Source organism: Cottoperca gobio, chromosome 21 (genome assembly GCF_900634415.1).
Source record: "Cottoperca gobio chromosome 21, fCotGob3.1, whole genome shotgun sequence".
In the NCBI taxonomy this organism is placed as follows: domain Eukaryota; kingdom Metazoa; phylum Chordata; class Actinopteri; order Perciformes; family Bovichtidae; genus Cottoperca; species Cottoperca gobio.
The window spans coordinates 16605826-16627905 of NC_041375.1; the positions used below are offsets into that span (position 1 = coordinate 16605826).

The 22080-nt window shown below is 39.9% G+C and overlaps 1 protein-coding gene across 1 annotated transcript; it reads left to right on the top strand.

Moving 5' to 3' along the window:
* Positions 1–13575: 13575 nt before the first annotated feature.
* LOC115026540 (protocadherin 8) lies at positions 13576–17036 on the top strand. The gene is made up of 4 exons (XM_029459395.1): positions 13576–15939; positions 16061–16131; positions 16376–16509; positions 16658–17036. The coding sequence occupies exons 1-4, from the start codon at positions 13576–13578 to the stop codon at positions 16981–16983; spliced, it is 2895 nt and encodes a 964-aa protein (XP_029315255.1). The 3' UTR covers positions 16984–17036.
* The last annotated feature ends 5044 nt before the right edge of the window (positions 17037–22080 follow it).

Below are 22080 nucleotides of genomic sequence, written 5' to 3' on the forward strand. Positions count from 1 at the left end.
TGAAAAGACCAAAGCCAACAGCGCGTTAGTCCGTCTCTCGACTGTAACTGTAACGCTCAGCCACGAGCCTATTTGTTCCCGCCGAAGACTGAAATCTTCAAAAACAGGTCAATACAATAGACGAAACAGCTTCGTCCTTTAGTTTTGAGAAAACCTTATTCAAACAACACTAAATAGTGGATTGTTTTGGGGACTATTTTCATACACGGCTTTGATGCACGAGCACATATTGGAACCAGGATGTATGCATGCAGGAGTGACAACATTAGTGTTGTAATAAGGGAACATGTCATCCGGTTCGTTGTGGCTCATTGATGTGTGATGTCTTTTTTTTAATAGTTTTTGTCCAACATTGGAAGGAAAACGGCACATGGGACTTTTGACTATACAGATAATACCTATTATTAATTAATTGTTGGTTTTGGTCTTTTTAAGAATTTGTTGACATTAAATATAAATATATTAATAGTAGCCCTGTTGTTTAATCGCCAGTGATTCTAGGCATGCAGACAGATTTGGCTTAATTTACCAACGTTTTGAAACATCAGTCCCTGAAATCTCAGCTTCCACGTGAATCAGTGGAGATCAGAGGATGTTCACTTGTGCTGCTCCCAGCACATTGAAGTCTATAGAAATGTGTCTTTCAAAGACAGTGTCTATAGTTACTCTGGATAATTCATACATCTGTCCAAAAAACTCAGTACATAGTGAAGGTAAAGCTCAGCAGACAAGTTTTTATTTTTACACTGATAACAATTATTTGTTAGGAGGCTGTGAGGAACATATAGCAACAATTTAAAATCAGTGAAATAGCTGGACAGGTCAGTATCTCAGTCATTTTGTCGAGGTACGACATTAAATATGTGTTAATATATTGCGAACATAAAGCATGGGTTGGCTGAATTCTTTGTTTCTTGTGTAGTGATTTGCTGTGCCCCGAGGACACACAGACCTGTGGCTGGGTGGGCAGGGTGAATATCTGCGAAACAGACAGTATGTACAAGCCAGAGGGCATGTGAAATAGTTAACTTTTATGCTGTACTCCTGTCTAACTGTCACTATATTTTAGTCCCAGTCAAGCGTGGATTATTATCTGCTGGATTATTTTTAGCAATGTGGGTTTTGAATATTTTAAGGCTTGGTTCTTCTCTTGGGTTTCTTGGTGGCAGACTGCGGGTGCAGTGGGGACACTTTCCACTTAGGTGTGGCACATGGCATTTACTACAGAGAGGTGTGAGGTTGGTAAATTGGGTCTCACATAGGATGAGTGTTTTGTGTTGCGGTACACTTCCTGTCAGTGTCTGTCTTCCCTTTGTTGCCTCTTTTCCTGCAGAATCTGCAGATTCTCTACTCTTCATCGAATCAATAAAACTGCTTGGAACAGCGCTTCAGTCGACTATCGGACTTGTGTATTCATTTATAAATTAATGTATTAGATTAAAGGGTATTAGGCTCAGGCTACCAATGTTTAAATCACTGCTCTGCTACTTGAAATTGTTTTTAACTAAATGTTCCTCCTGTTGGGTTAAGCCTAACATTTTGTACTAGCAGCCTTGTGTACTGGCATATGTGCTTGGTTTGGTCCTCAGCTCCTCGCTCCAGTCCGACTCACACACACAGACACGCGCGCACGCAAAGGTTAATTAGGCGCAGGTGTGCTTTGTTGACCTGCTGGATTGCTCGTGGCTCTTTCTGAACCTCAATGTGTGCCCTGCTGAGCATACAGCTTTAACTGGAGACACTGGCTCCCAGCAAAGATTGAGACAGCCAATGAAATCACTCACTGCAAACATCAGATTTTCTCTGGAAATACAAACCAAGTCTTCCACCGCAGCGCCGGAGAATTAATAGTGCTCTAAAACATACAGTGTACTTATTCTCTCATGCATGCTGCTGTAGACCTGTAGACTAATAGTCACCAGAGTAAAACCTGCAGTGTATCTGTTGCAGCAAAACTAGAATGAGTAGATATTATAAATTCTACCGTACATGCATTCAATTTCTAGTCTAAAACACTGGAGAAACAGAATTTGAATGCATTATGTATGGAAGTCCATAGCCTTTCTCATCTGCGCTTTATATGCCTTTGCAATTGATTGTCATGTCATGGCTATTCAACCTACTGGGTACCATTGCTCTGTTAACATGAGGAGTACAAGGAGGCATTGACGTGTCACACTGAGTAGTATACTGAAAGCTTCAGACTGTAGAAAAGGTTTAAATATTAAACCAGAAGTCTGCCTGTACTCGAAACATAAAACAGATCTCCCTCTGTTCGCTGTCTCTGTGTGTTGTTGAATATATTCATATGGGCTGGCAGACTGTGCTGATAGCAGGTGAATTAAAAATCTCAAGTTTATAAATGATAGATTGAGGAGCAGGGAGGCATTCAGATTTCCCCCCTTGATGAGATGAACATATTCGGCCTGTGCGCTGATTATTGCTCTCTCCCTTGAACTAATATCTACAGGGCTTAGTTTATGGACAAAACATTGTGGGATATGTGATATGTCTATTCTTCAGCTGGAATTAAATATTTATTCTGTTTTGTGAGTAGGGTCATTTCAATTTGTTCTGCAGGCTCCTCTAGTCGTTCTATAATATAACTCACATTGGAAACGCTAACAATTTATTTCAAGTTTCTTTCCTGCTCCTGGAGCACAATAAGGAACTCTCACTGTTACCTGGGTTTCAACAGAAAAGTTGATCTCATTCTTGCAGGCTGACCGACTCCTGCTCTTTGTCCATACTCTGCTTCACGAGTAACTCCTATAACTCACAGCCCAAAGGAACACAGAAGCATTGCATTACACATTCAGCTTCGGTACGGCAACAGAAATGGATTGTGTGGAGGGGGTGGGGGGTGGGGGAGAATATAATGACGTTGAAATGCATTGCTCATTTCTATTGCTCTTATGCGGCGAAGGTTTGAATTCGAAATTTAAACATGTCCAACATTTAAAATACAGATGAGAAAATAAATCATGAATGCACCTACATTTCCAGATGTGTTAAACATTGTGTTTTTGGCTCAAGATTCAACATACTAATTAGCCCCTAGGAGATCCATCTAACAGTTTGTGATTTTCCCTGATTTTTAATCAGTCTAATTTCTCTCTCCAACACACAGGCACGTACAGCGGCACACACACAAAGCCTCTGTTTGCATAATGTGCTCACTGTCTGCTCCTCTGAGACTAAGCACTGTTTGTGCATCCCTGCATCTATGTGCATCTACTGCTGTGTGCGTGTGCGTGCGTGCGTGCGTGTGTGTGTGTGTGTGCAAGCATGAGATTGTTCAAGTGCATTTGTATGTGTTTTGGGAAAGAGGGCTCAACCCCCCTCCCAACCCTGTCCCCCACCCCCATTCCTTTTAGTCTGCTGCCCTGGCTGTGGCTCGACCATGATTGCTCTGACAATTCAACAGCAACAAAAAAAGACAACACCTTCTGCCAGACTGTTCTCCCTGTTCTGTTATGGAAATGAGATTTTCCATCTCACTTCATCTTCAGTACTTAAATACCTCTTTGCTGAGAATAGGACTGTCTAGCCTGTTAACACATTTCCTCCCATATAAGTGTTCTGTTGTTCTGCAAGCTTAGTGAATTTTAGCTTCTGTGCCTTCACAAAGAAATTAGATTTTCTACAAATTGTGTGAAATGTGAACTATCCTATTAGGCATATGTTTATTGCTCTCTAAATCACAGTTAGCGTGTGTTGTCTTGATGGCAGACTGCCGAATCTCCTGTTTGTATTATTCCCGCAAGTCGTGTCTTATTGTTGTCTTCATTCACTTTTCTACTCAGACATGTTACATTGTGAGTTGGGTAGTGATTCATGGTAAATATTTTCCATCCCAAAAGCACATTATGTAATTGTAGCCTTCATAATACTCTTTTATTTATAGTGCACTCTTCAAATTGTATTTTAAAGTGCCTTACCAGATAAATGAAAAAGACAAAAGGACAAGAGTGACCATGAAAAAATGGCCAAACACAAATAAACAAAGTGGTAAAAGCATATAAAACAATAGAAGGTCTGACCATAGTCCAGACTCCAGGGCGATCGTCACTGGTTTGAAAGCTCAGATGGCTAGCATACAGGACATCAGCTACACAGTCATAAATCGGCAGGACCATCAGACAAACAGCGCCATTCACCAGCCTCCTAATCTAAAAGATTTACAGCTGAGTGTTTGAGTAGAAGCATGTCAGTGGTGTTATCAAGTAGGTGCTTGCCTTTACTGATGTTTTGTTGATTTATGCTCACAGCAGCCCAAGAGTGCATTCCAGCATCCAGGAACCAAATAAGAACATGTTCAACGACACTCTGCCTACCAAATGTGTGCGTTTGTGTGTCAAGGGTTAAAAGTAAGGATCGAAATGAATCGGGTTGATCGTAAAGTTCTGCTACCGACCTACATTATCAATAAAGGACATTAATTGAGCTACTACAAGACGTAGAAAGGACAGGATAACTTGTGAAAAAAATAATACAAAATGAGCTAAAGAAAAATGGTTTTATGCGGACAGACTTCTAACTAATTTGTCCAAGTAGATGTCATTGACTCACAATATGAAATTAATTTAATACTTAAAAAATCAATTAAGATAATCTGCCCTTTACAGCAAACAAAGCAGACATGAGAAACAAATCGCTGCAAAGCTGGAAAGAGTATTTCTTAATCTCAGATAATTAATAACTAGGCCCCCATAAAACACTCATTTGGTTTTGCTCGAGAGAACGTGAAATCTCTTCAAATGTACACGAACACTTTTTTTTTTATCAGGCATTGTTCTGTAAAAGCACAGAGCCCAGATTCATTTTTACGAGAGCTTACAGTATTCTATTCATAGAGCCCTTTAGAAATAGCAAGCATTCATAATGGAGCTGGGATCTGATTAACCTCCTCGCTTGCCGACACAATGGCAGGCTACCCTGAGACTCAGCCCCGTAATGGAGTCCGCTATCACCAAGCACACTCCAAACATTCTTCGCACCGCAGGACTAGACGACCAGATTGAAATCCCTTAACTCCACTCTGCACTCGGCACACAGTGGGGAAACAAAACATCCTCTAAGCTGATGCCCCTCAACATTAATCTATCTCTCTGCTCCACTCATGCACTTGTGTACATGCACACACACACATACACACAACCACACAACCACACACACACACACACACACACACACACACACACAAACTATACACCGTCGGCATCCTTTTCAGTGCCTTGCCTTTGTTGCATTTCTAATTGTGAGCTCTTACAAGTAAAAGCTGAAAAATAAGGGAGTGTTGTCTCTGCGTCTTTTACCGTTGATGAATGTGTACCCTTAATATACAGTTTACTCCACTCATTGTTAAATATGATGCAATTAAACCTTACATCTCTGCAACAGGCTTTAAACTATATTTGTGATGTTTAGAACGTGTCAATTTTACTTATTGCTGTAATCATTTAGTTTTATTTTGTTGTGTTAATATATCACATTTTATACATTTGTATTACCTGTTGTTTTATTCTCCTTGTGAGCAAACAGCTTTCTCCACAAGGTGAACATATAACATCTACAGTAATACAATACAGGTTAATAGAGTACTATTATGTGGAAATACTCTGCTGTCGTGTTGGATTTGGTTATTTCATAAGGTTTTTCATAAATTGTCATGACACTTTAATCCTTACTTGCTTTCTTTAGCCTCTCATATGATATGAACCATCACAGGGTTGATGTGTTTCAAAGGTTTATCTCTCACCTCAATGTTGCCATCTCCTGGCCTAACAGGATTAAGCAAGAAGCTCACACGGGCAGGTTTTTCTATTGTGGAGCGAATGGATAGCTTGAGCCAAATGTGTCAGAGGGAGTGATTACACCCCTCAGTAGCCAGTTGGCCCAACAGTCTGCCCCCAGTGGCCAGCCCTGTGGGGGCTGTCAGGACCGGGCAGACTGGAGCTTGGTAAGGAGCCAGTCCCACATTTAACAGCCAGCTCCTGCCCAGCCCAAGTGTCATCTGCACCTCTACAGTTCTCACCCATCAGATAATGGCTGAGAGGAAATTGCTTCAAGGAGGCGACATCCTAGCATGGCATGGCAATATGGAGATGTGAAATATTCAAGGAAGACGAGGAGAGGGACCTGGTTCACAAATTAGCATTGACATACACATGCACACACAGACACCTACACACACACAAACACACACACTGGGAGACACATATAAATATATTCACACATACACACACACACACACACACACACACACACACACACACACACACACACACACACACACACACACACACACACATGCAAGCAAGGAGGCTATACTTAATCTTCCCTGCTTTGAATAATATAACCGTCCAAGAGAGAATCAAATTTATTCACAGCCTGGACTACCAAGCAAATTCTTATTTACCTCACCTGATACGGAACAGCCAACATGCCACGGGAATATGGATTGCGTGGAAGCGTGTACATCCTCGCTGCAGACGCACTGAAACAAGGAGATTTTCAGCACTGTGGTATCTACAATGACCAGTTCAGCGGTGACGTGGAAAATGAAAATCAAAGTGAAAGTTGGATAGGGATATGTCAAGTCAAATATGTGGCTGCAGTCGTCACACACAGAATATCAGTGGAGGTTAATGTGCAGGCCTGCTGATCTTTTGGGCCCCTCATCCGTGTAGCTTAAGGCGGTGAAATTCAATATGAAGCATGAAATGTGAAGTAGTCATCATAATTGGATTGAAACCCACAGTGGATCCTTTACCAACACAAAGTATAAAGCCCACACCAAGGCCACACTTCACACTAACGGTGGGGGAGCTGATTTCTAGTAGAATCCAATTGTTTGGTGCACTATTTTAAGGTTGCAAGTCTCGGCTCTAATTAGCCTGTTAGATCCTCTGTCAGGACTGTGATGTGTTTCCCCTGGACTAGGTGGTTCACACATTAATTCATCACTTATAAACAAGAGAGTTAATGATCTGTGTCTGTTTGAAAAGTATTTTGTGGAAACATGCACATGCTTTCAGGATTTTTTTATTGCTTGCAAGTCATCTGATGGTAACATGGCAAAGTTTCAACCTGTAGATGGCACTCTCATCCCTGGTTTTAATCCAAACCTTAAGGGTCGACTCCCCATTTTAAAATGGCCTCAATTCCAAAAAAACCTGTGTTTCTTTGTTTGTCATTATGATCCTTTCGGAGGTATTTTTTTGTTTTCACGCTGAGACCGGATTTTGTGTTTTTCACTTAGTGTTCACTTAATTTGTTATAGCAAATATTCTTGTGTTCAGCAGTAGCATACCTGATAGTGCATATGGTCAAATCTTATTCAAAAATGCTTATGCATAATGAAGTGCATTTAGCTACTGTTGTTCCAATCGTTCTCAGGCAGCGAGCATTAGTTACACAGTGGGGAATGGTTGGAGTTGAGTGGGGGGAGAGAAACCTCAGCCAAACATGATTTGTCTCTGAATACTAATGCCTCTTTTGATCTGCTTCGGCTTTTAGGAGATTTAAACAACAAAATCTGTCTTTCCAAATTCCTTAATAGACTCTTACTTTTGTGGCCAACATGAAAAAATCCTAGAAACATGTTTACACGGCATCCATATTAATGTTCTAGATTTGTTTAAAACATGTATCGTCCTCTGAGATCTTATTACAGGCAAACCCTGTATTATTCATGCTTGGCCCTAATAGACTAATTAATATAACATAAAATAAAAAAATGTTTTATGAGTCTTATGTTATGCATTTATTTCCATAATTCGTCTTTGTTTTACAAATATATCTTTTAAAGTTGCTCCTCACATGTCCTAAATTCAGTAGCTGTGCAAAAGAGATTTCATACCTCCTGAAATGATCTGAAAGCATTAATTACAGAGCTGAGGCAAAACAAAAAAAAGAAACTAACAGGAAGAACAAAAAAACAATTAGACCTAATAACATCAAGGCTACAGGTACCTATCTGCTTTTTGTGGCCCTTAAAGCTATTTAGCACCATATTGTGACAGAATGTGAAGTGTGATTAGGGACAGTATGTTAAACATTTGGCCAGTTGTAATCAGTTGGAGAGCTGTGAGGATGAGCTGTGGTTGGGGGGTTATCTGCCTGTAGCGCCACAGGAGGTGCCAAAAGAAACAGAGACCACTAGCCAGTCTGAGCATTTGCCACCTCCACAGCTGCTGCTCACATGCTTCCTCCCTCTCTTTTCACCAAAGGCCAATACCAAGCACAGGATAATCTTGTTTTATCTGCCTTTCAGACAGCCCAAATGGCTGAGATTAAACCCTCCACATGAACCTCACGGTCAGAGCAGTGACATGTATACCCCCAGTTTATTAGAGCACCTAAGGTTAAAGTGAGATGAGGAAACTGATAAGGTGCTCGCCTGAAAATGGCTTTCCAGCCTTGCAGCAAAGAAAGTCTGTGCCTATCTAAATTTAATAAATGCTGTGTCATGAATACAAGTCTATCTCTCTTCAAGGTTGTATTGTTATCAAAAAGAACCTATTAAGGTATTTAGCAGCAAGGCTTGAGAATAAATTATTAAAAGGCCAGAATATGTTTAACAATACCGGAGATCAGCAGAGGTATGGTAGAAGTTTTGGAACAGTTAATTAGGATGATGCTATGATTATTTTCAGAATCCATCAGAGTGTAAAAACCTTTCAATCATGCAAATGGAACTACCCCAGATGACTGAATTTCTTTAATATTTAAACATGCAGCATCTGTCACAGCACCTGTGGTTACTACATTTGTCAGAACTACCATTAAAGTAGATGGTGTTACATGTATCACAGCAGCATCTGTTGTTGTCTCGAACTTGAGCCGCAACTTTGGAAACAAAGCTGATCAGTGTTTTTATTCTGCGTCATGTTCTACGCGTAATAGGTCATTATCTATTTTCTATTTTCTCTTTATGCATACCTGTATGTACGTACCCTAAAGTGTCACTCTGCCTTTTGGTGTGTTGTGTTTTTTATGCAGGTATGATATATACAGTTTTATAATAATAATATAATAATAATAATAAGCTTTATTTGTATAGCACCTTTCATACAAGAATTGCAGCCCAAAGTGCTTCACATAAAAAAACATAGTACAAGATTAGCATTTACAGTGCAATAATCACAGTGTTGATGTAATGTGAAGTAGCATTAAAATGCATCGCAGAATCAATCCAGAAAAACTCATATATAATCTCTAATGTTCCCATTTCACCTGTTGAAGTAACATATAAATACAAAAACATATCAAAAAGTTGTTTTAGCATTTCAAACTTAGAACTGGGAACCTGGAAAATGAAAGAAAACGACCAATCTTCTAGCATTAGGTCACATGGTGGCTGTTATCCAAAAGGTGGGCCTTTGAGACATTTGTTCCCAGTGGCATATGTCAGGATTACTGCTCCCAGTGACATCAAATGCTTTTCCCGCCTTCCTACCTGTTGGTCTGTGAGGTGGAGAATCTTCAAACTGCCTTCAAATGATGGCAAACACTGGCTGACATCAGAATGATTTCTGACCATCATCATGAACACTGTAATGTTGACTGCCATGGCAAGATTAACAATATTCTTACCATTAATTAAAATCACCTCAGTGAGAGAACAGATGGCCAAACCTATTAATCTGCTGTAAGGCTCCTACTGTCACCACATACGTCTTAATCAAACCGTGATCTGCATTAATCACTTACTTAAGTGACAAACAAGTATCACTCCTGTGTTAGCCAAGCTTTGTTAGTGGTTAAGGCCTCTGGTGACCTCGTATTGATCAGAAAAATTCTTTGCACAATGAGTAGGTGGTGTTTTATATTCCTGCAGTTAGCTCAAACACAACGTGGGACACATGGAGAAAACCACAAATGAACAAGTCGTTCCTACCTGTGCAGCTGCTGTTTTAACGATTATGTCTGCACTTTAATTTTAGACGGAAATATTTTCATCTACAGCTGCTCAGCTGTTACCTTGACGCCGTTGCAACACAAAGTAGTAAGTGCGTGATAAGATTAAAGCTGTAATCCTCTTAGTGCCAAGCAACTAATTTGGCTAATAATTCTGCATTACCTTCTGACTCCTCGTAGCCACAAAATCCTGGATTTCAACACCCAGCCAGCATGGGACCGTTGTGCTGAAGGCTTTGTATGTCTGGAAATGGCATGAAAGTATTTTATGTTTGATCCTCCTCTGGCTTAGTGTTTATATGTTCAGCCTGATCTTATTTCTAATAAAATAGAGATAGAGAGCGAAAAACACCCACACCAGAACGAGGTAGATAATGAGCAATAGATGCAACATTCCTTGTTTACATTCAAATCAGAAGATTTCTCGCTCAATATTGAGAGGCAGGAGTGGTGATGCAATGCTGTTGCACTTCTAAGATTAACGATTAAATTGTATTGGCCTGCTTAGCGTATAGCCCAGAATAACACATGATTTATTGATTTGTAGCGAAGTACAAGCTTCAGCATTTGGGGAAAAATGCCTGATGCCTTGTGGATTTGAAAACAAACCCTTAACACTTCTGCTGTAATGAGATGTGACTGAACCACGTTCCAAGTTCAATATACGGAATAAACACTGCAGATTTCAATGGCATACATTAGAAATTGACCTACTCTGCTGCAAAATAGTTTGAACAGTTTGTGTTATGTTATGTTGTGTTCATGCTGCCTGATATTCTTGCCAAGAATATAGCAGGCAACATTATGTGAAAAGAAAATCCATTTTTACATTTAGTATATGCTAAATATGGCCTGCCTGATTTGAGCTTCTAAGCCAGTTATGGATCAGCCATAAGAAACACCATGTTCTTGCAAAGGGTGTTTCATAAGTGTACTTAGTAGCACAACACCTCAGGCCAAAGATCATCAACAGATCTTCAGTTGGGGAAATGGAATCTGAGTGGGCCATGTTCAAAACTTCCACAATCGTGGAGGCGACTGCTCTGAGTTATGGTCTGAAGGTCGCAAGGGTCTGAAGGTCGAGAGGGTCATTCATGGCGGCGATCTGAGAACCCAGAGAGGAGGCCTCTGGGTCTCCTGAAGCAGTACGCAGGTACCAGAAAGCTGGAAGGGCTGCAGCTTTGAGTAAAATGGAGCGTGAGAGCGACAGGAGAATTGGTGCAGTGTCAACAATAATGAGAGCGTTGTGGTGAAGAGGGAGCTGAGCCGGAAGGCAAAGCTTTCGATTTTACGAGTTGATCTACGTTCCAACCCTCACCTCTGGTTATGAGTTTTGGGAAGCGTCCGTAAGAATGAGAACAGCCAAAATGAGTTTCCTATGTAGGGTGGACAGGGTAAGGAGCTCAGGCATCCTTAGGGGGCTTGGAGTAAAGCAAGTTGAAGTGGTTCGGGCATCTGATCAGAATACCTTCCTTTGGAGGATATCCAGGCATGCCCAACTGTTGGAGACCTTGGGGTAGACCCAGTCCACACTGGAGATATTATTTAATCTGGTTTGGGATCACCCCCCCAGGAGAAGTGGGGAAACAATGCTGGGGATAAGCAGCAGAAAAGATGTGGATGGGTGGAAATTTAGTATCTAAACAAAATTGGGCTTGTTTAACATTATAAAAATGGCAGCACAGAGCTCCTTATCACCTCTCGCCGACAGACTATCACAAGGATCTCTGGTCTCTTGCACTGTTGTGTGCCTTTTCACACCTCCCTGGACGTGCCCGCTTGGGGGCTCAGACAGATTTACTCAAACTTTTGTGAGGTGTCAAGAGACCTTTGAAGTGCCATAGACGCCTTTTAATCAGCAGAAGCTAATCACCCATATGGTTGACAAAGGTCTGCTTGACTCATGCTCTTTTGTTATCACTATGGGAGCTGTTGCTAGTGTGTGTGTTATTTTGTGTGTTGGAGGTGTTAGGGGGATTCATTCAATGTAGTTTATTCTCCTGACTTCTTTGTTCTTCTGACTTCTCAGGCTCTTGTTTTAGAAGTGTTATAGAAAAGAGTAAATTATATGCATTTGTGTGTTCATTAAAATACAGATGGTCTTGATTATACAGGCAGGATTTCCTCTAACACAGCGCTACAATGATATTTTATGTGTAATTAACATTGTGGGTGTCCAAAACACAACACTAATCAAATGACACTTGTCTGGCTTTGTGGGTTTCCTTTACTGCATTATACTTAAATTCCTCCTACGCTATTTGAACAGATGAGTGTCTCTGGCTGCACAAAAGAAAAACAGATTTCTGCTTTACCTTTATGATGTAAATGATCCACAGGCAATGTTTACATGGATAGATATGATTTTGAGAAAAAAAATATTTATGGATTCATAGTTTGTGTTTTAATAAGCTTAAATGTTAGGGTAAGGATTTTGAGGAGACTGTAATTATAAAACATAGTTGTATATGAATAACAATGAAAATTGTCAGGCTCTAAGATCCTGCATTATTAGATGTTTTCTCCAGTTTCCTATTTTGCATTTCCGTGGTGGAAATGCATAAATGCATATACCTATATACTGTATGTATGTATGTATATATATATATATATATATATATATACTGTATATATATATATATATATATATATATATATATATATATATATGTATATATATATATATATATATGTATATATATATATATATATATATATGTATATATATATATACTGTATATATATATATGTATGTATATATACTGTATATATATATATATACAGTATATATATATATATATATATATATATATATATATATACACGTATATATTGTAAATATATATATATGTATATATATATATATATATATATATATATATATATATATATATATATATATATATACGGTATATAAATATACATCACTCTGAAAGCAGTCATTTGGCATATATAGTACTTTATTTTGATACTTTGAAACACTCTGATAATCCTTAGACTTTTGAATGCAGGACCTTTACTTGTAACTAAGTATTTTTACATTGTGATATTGATTCTTCAATTAAAAACAGATTTCTACAGCAAGAACAGCAAAGTCTGATGGTTTCTGATGCTGTTTATGTTTGCAGCAATTATCAGCAATTATAATTTAATTGACATGTAGCGTTTTCTTCCTGCTTTTTATTATTATCTCTTTCCACCCCAGCTTATTCATAATTCCCTGTCACTGACTGACTAACAAACCAATCCTTCAGGGTTTTAACTGCTACTTCAGTTTCCTCTGAAGGCACATAGTCCTATTTAATACAGTCATCTAAGTGATTGAGTCAGGTAATTAATTGCCATGTGCAGACTTATTTAAGTCACAGTGTTATCAGCCCGTTTAAAGCTCCACAATCAGTTTATCTAATAAACCATTTGCTCCAACAAAAGTACAGCAGTTTGCTGCAGAGACAAACGTGCCCCTGTTGGTGGACCACTGGAAGGCCATTGGTCGATGGGGCACGCTATTTGCATATACCGGGGTTTATAGTCCCACAGCAAAGTCAGAGTTTAACACAGTTGTGATTCGACCTGACGTACTGTAGCGCAAGTTGTGGATTGTTTGCGTAATTCATGACTTTTCTTGGCAGCACTTTGTAACCCTTCAACATGGTGTTTTGCAAGTTTGCAAGAGTTGGGCTGTGCGTGGTGCTTTCCTTATTTTTATACTCTGTTGAGTGTACAACTACGAGGTATTTCACATACGAAGAGGATGCACCCGGGACGGAGATAGGAAATCTGTCCGAAGATTTAAAGATTGATCCAGCCGATGACCCCGACACATCGTTCCGCTTCATGCAAGAAAACAACTCTTCTGTGATTGAAATGAGGGAGATCGACGGACTTCTGAGTGTGGCAGAAATAATTGACAGAGAACAGCTCTGCCCGAGATCTCCGCGCTGCTTCATCACCTTCGACGTTGTGGCCTTCTCCAAAGAAAAGTTTCAACTCATCCACGTGGAGATCGAGGTAAAAGACATCAATGATCACTTTCCTCATTTTCTGCGCAACGAGACACAGCTGGAGATAGTGGAGAATGTCCCGCTGGACTCAAGATTCCCTCTGCAGATTGCTCTCGACCAGGACGTGGGTAAAAACTACATTCAGAGCTACAACATTTCCCCCTCTAGCCATTTTGCCATTGAAGTGCGCGATCGGGATGATGGAGTGAAGTTTGCTGAGCTGGTGCTGGTGAGGGACCTCGACAGGGAGGTGGAGGACTCCTACACAATCGAAGTCACTGCAACTGACGGAGGGGTGCCTGCAAAGTCCGGCTCAATGATAGTGAACATCAGCGTGCTGGACTTTAATGACAACAGCCCCGCATTTGAACACAGCTCGCTGAAAGTTGAGTTAGATGAAGACTCCCCGGTGGGCCACCGAGTTCTCAAAGTGCACGCTTTCGACCCCGACGACGGTGTTAACGGTGAGGTGACATACGCGTTTGCTGACGGGCTATCACCAGAAGCTGGACGCCTTTTCCACATCGACCCTTATTCCGGGGACGTGACCTTGAAGGCGGTGGTTGATTTTGAGAAAAAGAGGTCATACGAACTGAACATTAAAGCCTCAGATTTTGGCGCGAACTCTGTCCCATCCGGCTGCAAAGTTACGATAGACATCGTGGACGTGAATGACAATGCACCTGAAATTAGTATCAAACCGATGACTTCCAGCAGTGATGGAGTCGCCTACATCACAGAAGCTGCAGCTGCGGAGAGCTTCGTTGCTCTGATCAGCACCTCGGACAGAGACTCTGGTTCCAACGGGTACGTGCGCATCAGCCTGCTGGGGCACGAGCATTTCACCCTCCAGCAGGCATATGGGGACTCTTTCATGATAATTACCAGCACTACTTTAGACAGAGAGAAGATCCCAGAGTATAACCTGACTGTGATTGCAGAGGATCTGGGAAGTCCACCCTTCAAAACTGTCAGACAGTACACCATCCGTGTCACAGATGAGAATGACAACCCCCCTCTCTTCAGTAAGTCACTTTTTGAAGTTTCAGTCCTAGAAAATAACATCCCAGGTTCATATGTTACCACTGTCGTTGCTCGAGATCCTGATGTAGGACAGAATGCCAAAGTCTCATACAAACTCATAGATTCAGAGGTGCCAGGAGGATCTCTGGTGTCCACATATGTTTCTGTGGATTCACTGTCAGGGTCTTTGTACACTTTGAGGTCTTTTGATTTTGAGACTCTACAGCAGATTGAGCTGGTTATCCAAGCTGAAGACAGAGGTTCCCCCTCTCTTTCAAGCACATCAACCATTAGGATTAAAGTGGTGGATCTGAATGACAATTATCCATACTTCACCTTCCCTGTCCTTGTGAACGACTCTGTTGATATTCCCTTGCCTTTTAATGCGCCGGCTGGCTGTCTTGCCCTTCGCGTCTCAGCTGAAGACGAGGATGAGGGAGTGAACGGCGAGCTCCACTACCAAATTGTACAAGGTGACCCGCAGCTTTTCACAATGAACAAAGACACGGGAGAAATTGCTTTAAAACAATGGCTGACATCTGAAATTGGAGACGTGCTGGAAATGAAAATTGCCGTGAGTGACAAAGGCAGGTCCTCGCTCTCTAGCAGTGCCACCTTAAGGTTTATTGTCTCAGACACACAGCCCTCTGAAGACCAAGTTGTCATTGTGTTAGGGTCAAGTGATGAAGAAGGCACCAGCTTTGATGGCTCGCTAATTGTCATTATTATGCTCAGTGGTGGCTGCGCATTGTTGTTGATTGCAATAGTGGTTGTTGTTGTGACGTGCAAACTCAGCAATGGGGGGAGAAAGCGTGGCTCCAAGAGAGACGTGTGTAGCAGCATTTTTGACGGAAGGCCCATTCCCATGCTCGGCTCGACAGAACCAAACATATACACCGGACCACGAGGCTTCTTCCATGAGAGAACCCCTTCGTCTCTGGACGGTTCCTGCCTGTATGAGGAGAGGAGCGGGGACTCTGACACAAAGGTGAGTCAATTACAAGAGTATTTTATTTTCATATGCATATGACGTTTCCAAGTGCTGCCTTGATCTTTGTGCCAGAAATGGAAAACTAAGCTCTCTGCTGTCATTTTGTTTGTTCTCTTAGATGTTCCTGCCCTCCAAGCATTTCCAAACAACATCTGTGTGGCAAAGTGACAAATACTGCTTGCAAGTGAGGTAAGACAACTAAATGTAATTTATTTTCTCAGATATGATATGCTTTATTCACAGTGAAATCTCACTGAACACGGAGGGTACTTAGCATGCAACCTGCATGCATGTTGTTGCTTTTGGCATTCTAGTGGAATGAGGTTAGATGGGTGGGATAGAAATGGGCCCTGTATGTAAAAAAAAGACATCAATAATCAAGCTAATGTGGTGCAATGGTGGCTCATACTGTATCTGTTGATTGTATTTGCAGTGGCATTGGCACAAGCGACCAGCTGAGCGTGAAGGACAGCGGCAAAGGGGACAGTGACTTTAACGACAGTGACTCTGATATCAGTGGCGACGGAGGCAAAAAGAACTTCAGCACCTTCCAGCCAAGGCTAAAAAGTAAGTTTTCCATCCTTAAGTTTTGACATCACACACTACTGAATTAAACATTAATATTCCCCCGGAATGACATAAATGATAAATTGTGGTAATTTCTCCATAGACAATTTCTCATCCTTATTTTATATCTATTTTACTTTTATTTCAGCTTCATCCAGCACTGCTAACAGCTTTTCTGGGGATTGCCAAGGCACATACTGTGCACCAACGCAGAGCTTCAGAGACACCGGAGACAATGCATACACAATAGGCTTCAGTTCTCATGGCTATCCCCACTTTTGGAAGGACTCTGTTTATGGCACAAATCGGCCAAAATCAAGGTGCAGCATGCAGACTTTCTCCAGGACCGGGACCCTCCCTTCCTACTTCCCTCAGCAGCAGTGTGAGGCGGGTCTTGGAGGTGCTGAAATCCAAAACCAGAGTCCAAATATTGTAACTGTAGCTACAGCATTAGAGGTTGCAACCATCTTTTAGAACGTGTGTTGGTAAGGTAAATGAGATGTACCTGGAAGATGTAAATATGTGTAGAAATGGTTATTGCTGTTGCTACAGGTGTACATATTTTTTTTAGTTAAGAGGAATTATTATAAAATGTATTATTTCAGTATAATGTATTCTATTATTGTTATTGTTTCTGTTTCCAATAAAAGTGTGATTGAAATCATAACAAAAGGACTTTTATTCAACACATTTCCTCTAATGATTTGACTAATTCAGTGACATCAGACCATAGATCAATTTAACTGGGAAGTATTTCATTTTGAAGAATAAATATCATTCCCTTGCTAGTTGAAACTCCAGTTTGAATTTGTAAACATGTAAAACTCCCTCCAGTTTAAATCTACATGATCAAGACTTGAGTCAGTGATGATCAGATGTAAAATCTCAAGCTGCTGCATTACCTAGGAGACTGGCTTTGAAGACTCTTAGGTTGCTCCGTTGAGCTTCTTGCATGCAAATGAGATAGTAGAGCTGGTACTCAAGTGCAAAATAAAGTATAAACCATTATTCTTACAAAATCATGCTGGGTGCTGTCACGCCTGTTTCGATTCTTCTAAATAATTTACATCACTTTAAACAACAGAGTATAGCACGTATTAGGTTTCTTGACAAATCCTTGGCTGTCATTTATTGCTATGAGGGGCAAATGTTTAGCTCTATATTGACTAAGCTGTAAAATGGGACAAACTATACACAGGATGAAATACAGTATCCTTGTGTAACTCTTTCTCTCAATACTTGATACATTGAGATACACTGTCTAGCTTTACAGTCCTATTTGAAGAACAGGTCACTTTTATTAAAAAAAACACAAACATGGGTATGTAGGGCAAACTGTCTCTGGTCCCGAATGATGTATTGATGAAACATTGACGAGTGTAAAAAGCATAACCAACACTGACAAACCTCTCTCCCTGAGCTTGTTAGTAGTCGCTGAGCTTTTTATATGTAGCTGGAGCATACAAAATATACAACATTTGCATTATCTTCTTAGGTACATCTCCCAAAATAGAGCAGCAACATAAGTTTGAGTAAATCCAGGACACACAGATGCAAGAAACTAGAAAGAGTAGCTAAATTATGCAAGATAGAATCAATTAAATACATCTCTCAATCAAGGGACCATGTCCGTGGGGAGGTGCATTGGTTTTCATCAACAACTTCAAATGTACAGGCCCACTTAAATATTGCTTTTCGTCAACATTTTAGACTCTCGAGTTGAGTTACTGAAAGGCTAACGGAAAATATGCATTTTAAATGCCATTAAATACCTGCTGATTTATATCTGCTCGTGCACTAGTTTGTAACAGTGTTTTGTCCTCATTATTTTTTAAGGTCACTTTAAATTAGCTTTTGATGTGTGAAAGCAAACGAGACAAGAGTAAAGGGTTGTTACAAACTACATAATAGCTATCTAAGGGCCAGTCCTGAAGAGAAAATAAATAGTTTCCAAAACTGCTGCCAAGGAAGAGCTATCAGTGGAAACTGACGACAGACTGAGACATTATTTCTTTCGACTGTTTTTTCTGTTCATCTGCAGGAAAAGGGGCTAAGAGCAGTGTTCATTTGCATAAGCATAAATACCTGCTTTTTTTGATAGCTTTAATAAAAGCTGGAATAGAGTGGATTGAATACCATTTTTCATAACTGTAATGCATTAAACAGAGTTCTCACACATTACCACAATATGCCTCATGAATAGAGGACAGTGTTCAGAAACAATTATTTCCATTTAAGTAGCTCACATCGCTTTTTTTTTATATTGCTAGTCTGCAAAGTCACAACAATTTGGAAATTGCAAAGTTATTAACTTTCTTTTAGACATAGAGTACACTGAGGATTCAAGGCCATGTGGCCCAAAAGACAAGCATTAAGAAGGAAGGTCATATTTGTGTCCCCAGTGATGTGCACTGGTCTGACAGATAGCCAATTGTACAGAGAGAGGAAATGCATTTATCAATCAATACAATATGATTCCCTTCATCACTGCTTTATACGCTCCTTGTAGGTCAAATTGTTGTGCATTGACCTGACAATTTATGCCACAAGGTATATTCATCTGCACAGTTTGGTATAAAATGTGTCTCTGTTTGAAAAGTCACCGCTGGCAGACACTGTGTTCATTCATATCCAAATAAACTTCGCATTAATGTCCTGCAGCAGCTCTCACAACACATTTGAAATCTCCCAAGGTAATAGAAAATGAGAATTTTAAGAGCTGCTTTCTAGCTTATCAGGAGTCCACTAACAAATGAGTTAGATCTACACACGTCACTTCAAGCCTTTGCACCTGGTGTTCGGTTTATCTTTTGACAAATGGCTAACTGTAGGACTGTGATTATGTTGTTATGGCCTCTTAGCATCTCAACTTGAAGTCAGCAGTGTACCAAGTGTGTAAAGATGAAGCCATTCTGAATCAATGAATTTTGGTGCTTCAGGCCCGTCCCACAATGCAATGTTTTGTACGACTGGCGTCTCATCTTCATCTTTGTCTCAACTGCCAAGTGTGGATATTGACTTTTGGATGCTTTGAATTGTGGGGCTGGTGTGTGAAAAAATAACACCATTTGTTTCCCACTTGACAGTTTATCTCAAAGGAGAAGTGGTGTCTATTTCTTTCACCATTAAGATGTTGTCTGCTTCATTTACAATAAAGTCCCATCAGTGTTTAATACTTTAAGATAATTAAAACACGTGAAAGGCAAAGGCAACAGATTCTACTAAATTATGGGATGTTATCACTGGGTTTTGTCATCCCTTTGTAGGCTAACATACAGCATGTCGTAGATAGAACTTATCCGTTGTGAAGGTCTGGACTGGATCTATATTCTGGTCTTTTGTCACCTCAACATGTATCATGAAAGAAAATGTACAAATGCAAGTTTTCATTTAGGGTTCTGTTTAAGTTTACTAACTCCAGGCAAGTACAGCTGTTAGAAGACATTTAAAGGAACGGTTCAATATTTTTGGAAGTATGCTCATTTGCTCAGTTAGACGAGGAGATCGATACCCCTCTCATATCTGTCACTTAAATATGAAGCTGGAGCCAACAGCTGGTTAGCTTAGCTTAGCATAAAGAATTGAAGGAGGGGCAAACCTGGCCCCTGGAGTACTCTGATGTTGCCAGGCAACTCCAGGACGTCTGTGTGTGTGTGTGTGTTTTTTTTTGACACTTTGATTTTTGTTTGGATTAAACAAATAGGATATAACGTGTAATTAGTGAGATTTAGAGGTGCTGGTAGGTCAAATGTGTTACATTTGAAGAGAACCGGGCTAGTTGCTTCCCCCTGTTTCCAATCTCTATGCTAAATTAAGCTAACCAGCTCCTGGCTCCAACTGAATTGAAGGACAGACATCTGAGAGTGGTATTGATCTTCTCATCTAATTCTCGGAAAGAAAGCAAATAAGGCTAATTCCCCAAATGTGGAATTATTCCTTTAACCTAAAATCGACCTATCAAGGACCTGTTGAAGATAAACTGTTATACATTATTTTGTAGACATAAAATATCATGCAATTATAAATCCAGAAGCAATTATAGCTTTAAATAAACATTAAAGATACATTCAAGACACACAACATACAAACAATTGTGTCTTCTTTTTGAAATCACCACTAATAGTAGGCCTCTGAACACACAAGGATGAAAAAGTGTGATTGAGATGAACATTTTTGAAACATGAACAGAACATGAAGTGCAGTGTGACATTCTCTCTAGACATCTGTACGTGTGTGGGTTTGAATTTAGTCATTTGGTGTGATTGATTAGGATATATTTACTGCTTTAATATGATGTGTTTATTTTGTATCTTGAAAGTCAGATACAGATAACGACAAAGACAGAGAAGTAGTAAGACACTAACATCAATTCATCATAATAAAAATAATCCGTTTCGAAGGAAATGTTGTCGGATGATACGATGTAGAAGTCCTCTAGCTATTTCAGCCGCCCCATTAATCATTGCTGGTTTCTACATTATTATTTTAGGTATTTCCTGCATTTGTAAATGTTCAAAACAGTCCTGGACAAGTGAAAAGGCAGCGACTGCAGGTGATATAAAAGAAAGTTAGTATGTATTAATATTGTGTAAGGCAAACTTTCTTACAGGTGAGTAAAATGACATAGACCATAGAGAATAACTCATAGATACTCTGTGTAGCCTACAGCAGCATTGAGCAACACAACCAATCAGTCTATCTATTCTATGTGAGCTCTTACACCACTAGGGGGAAACATCATGCTATGCATCCTGAAAGCATTAAAGGCTACACAAACGTCATTTACTACTCGTATGGGCAACAGTTTTATACACAGCAACCAGGCTAAAACATGATAAGAACAATATAATTTAACAAACTAAACAGCATGTTTAATGTTTTGCTATTGTGATTGGTTCATTAGAACTCAAGGATATGTCTCTGCTAAAGCAGGGAGATGTGACTCATGAGTGGTTGCTATGCTATTACAAAATGTCAGCTTTTAATGGAGCTATACTTAGTCACAGTGTTCAACATTAACATCATGTAATGTAGCAATAATGTACTTTTATATTCACACTTCTATTTAAGATATGTTTTTTTAATATTGTATGACTAGTGCTTTCAATGACAAGTTCACGTGATAGCAGTGTTGTTGCTCTTTATGCAATTTCATTAAGAGCTACCAGAGCTTTCATTTTTATCACTCCAGGGTTGCATCATCTGGCGGGTTTACATATGTACCATTCAAGTCTGATGAACAAACAAACGATGAGTACCCTTTGAGGGGCTTCGACAATCAGACCATCGAGTGCTCATTTTAAAGCCGGGGCACATCTACGAGCCATTCAATGCCACAAATCCCATATTCTTCTCTTTTATCTTTATCTTAAACAGAATCAAGAACCAAATCCACACGCAGTATGGAAGCAAATTAATGTGTGTTGCCTCCACTGTAAATCATATTCACGATTCCATAGAAACACTGGGGATAACTAGTTCACAATCCTATTGAGCATATTTGCAATATTTACAACAATAGCTCAAATCCCGATTGAGCTTGTATTCAGGATGAGCAGTTATTATGCATCT

What these genes read in the sequence shown, in the direction of transcription:
- LOC115026540 (XM_029459395.1), top strand. Translation starts at nt 13,576, where the DNA reads ATGGTGTTTTGCAAGTTTGCAAGAGTTGGGCTGTGCGTGGTGCTTTCC. An exon ending in GCGGGGACTCTGACACAAAG is followed by an intron (nt 15,940 to 16,060) that starts GTGAGTCAATTA and finishes TTGTTCTCTTAG; the next exon opens with ATGTTCCTGCCCTCCAAGCA. An exon ending in AAATACTGCTTGCAAGTGAG is followed by an intron (nt 16,132 to 16,375) that starts GTAAGACAACTA and finishes TTGTATTTGCAG; the next exon opens with TGGCATTGGCACAAGCGACC.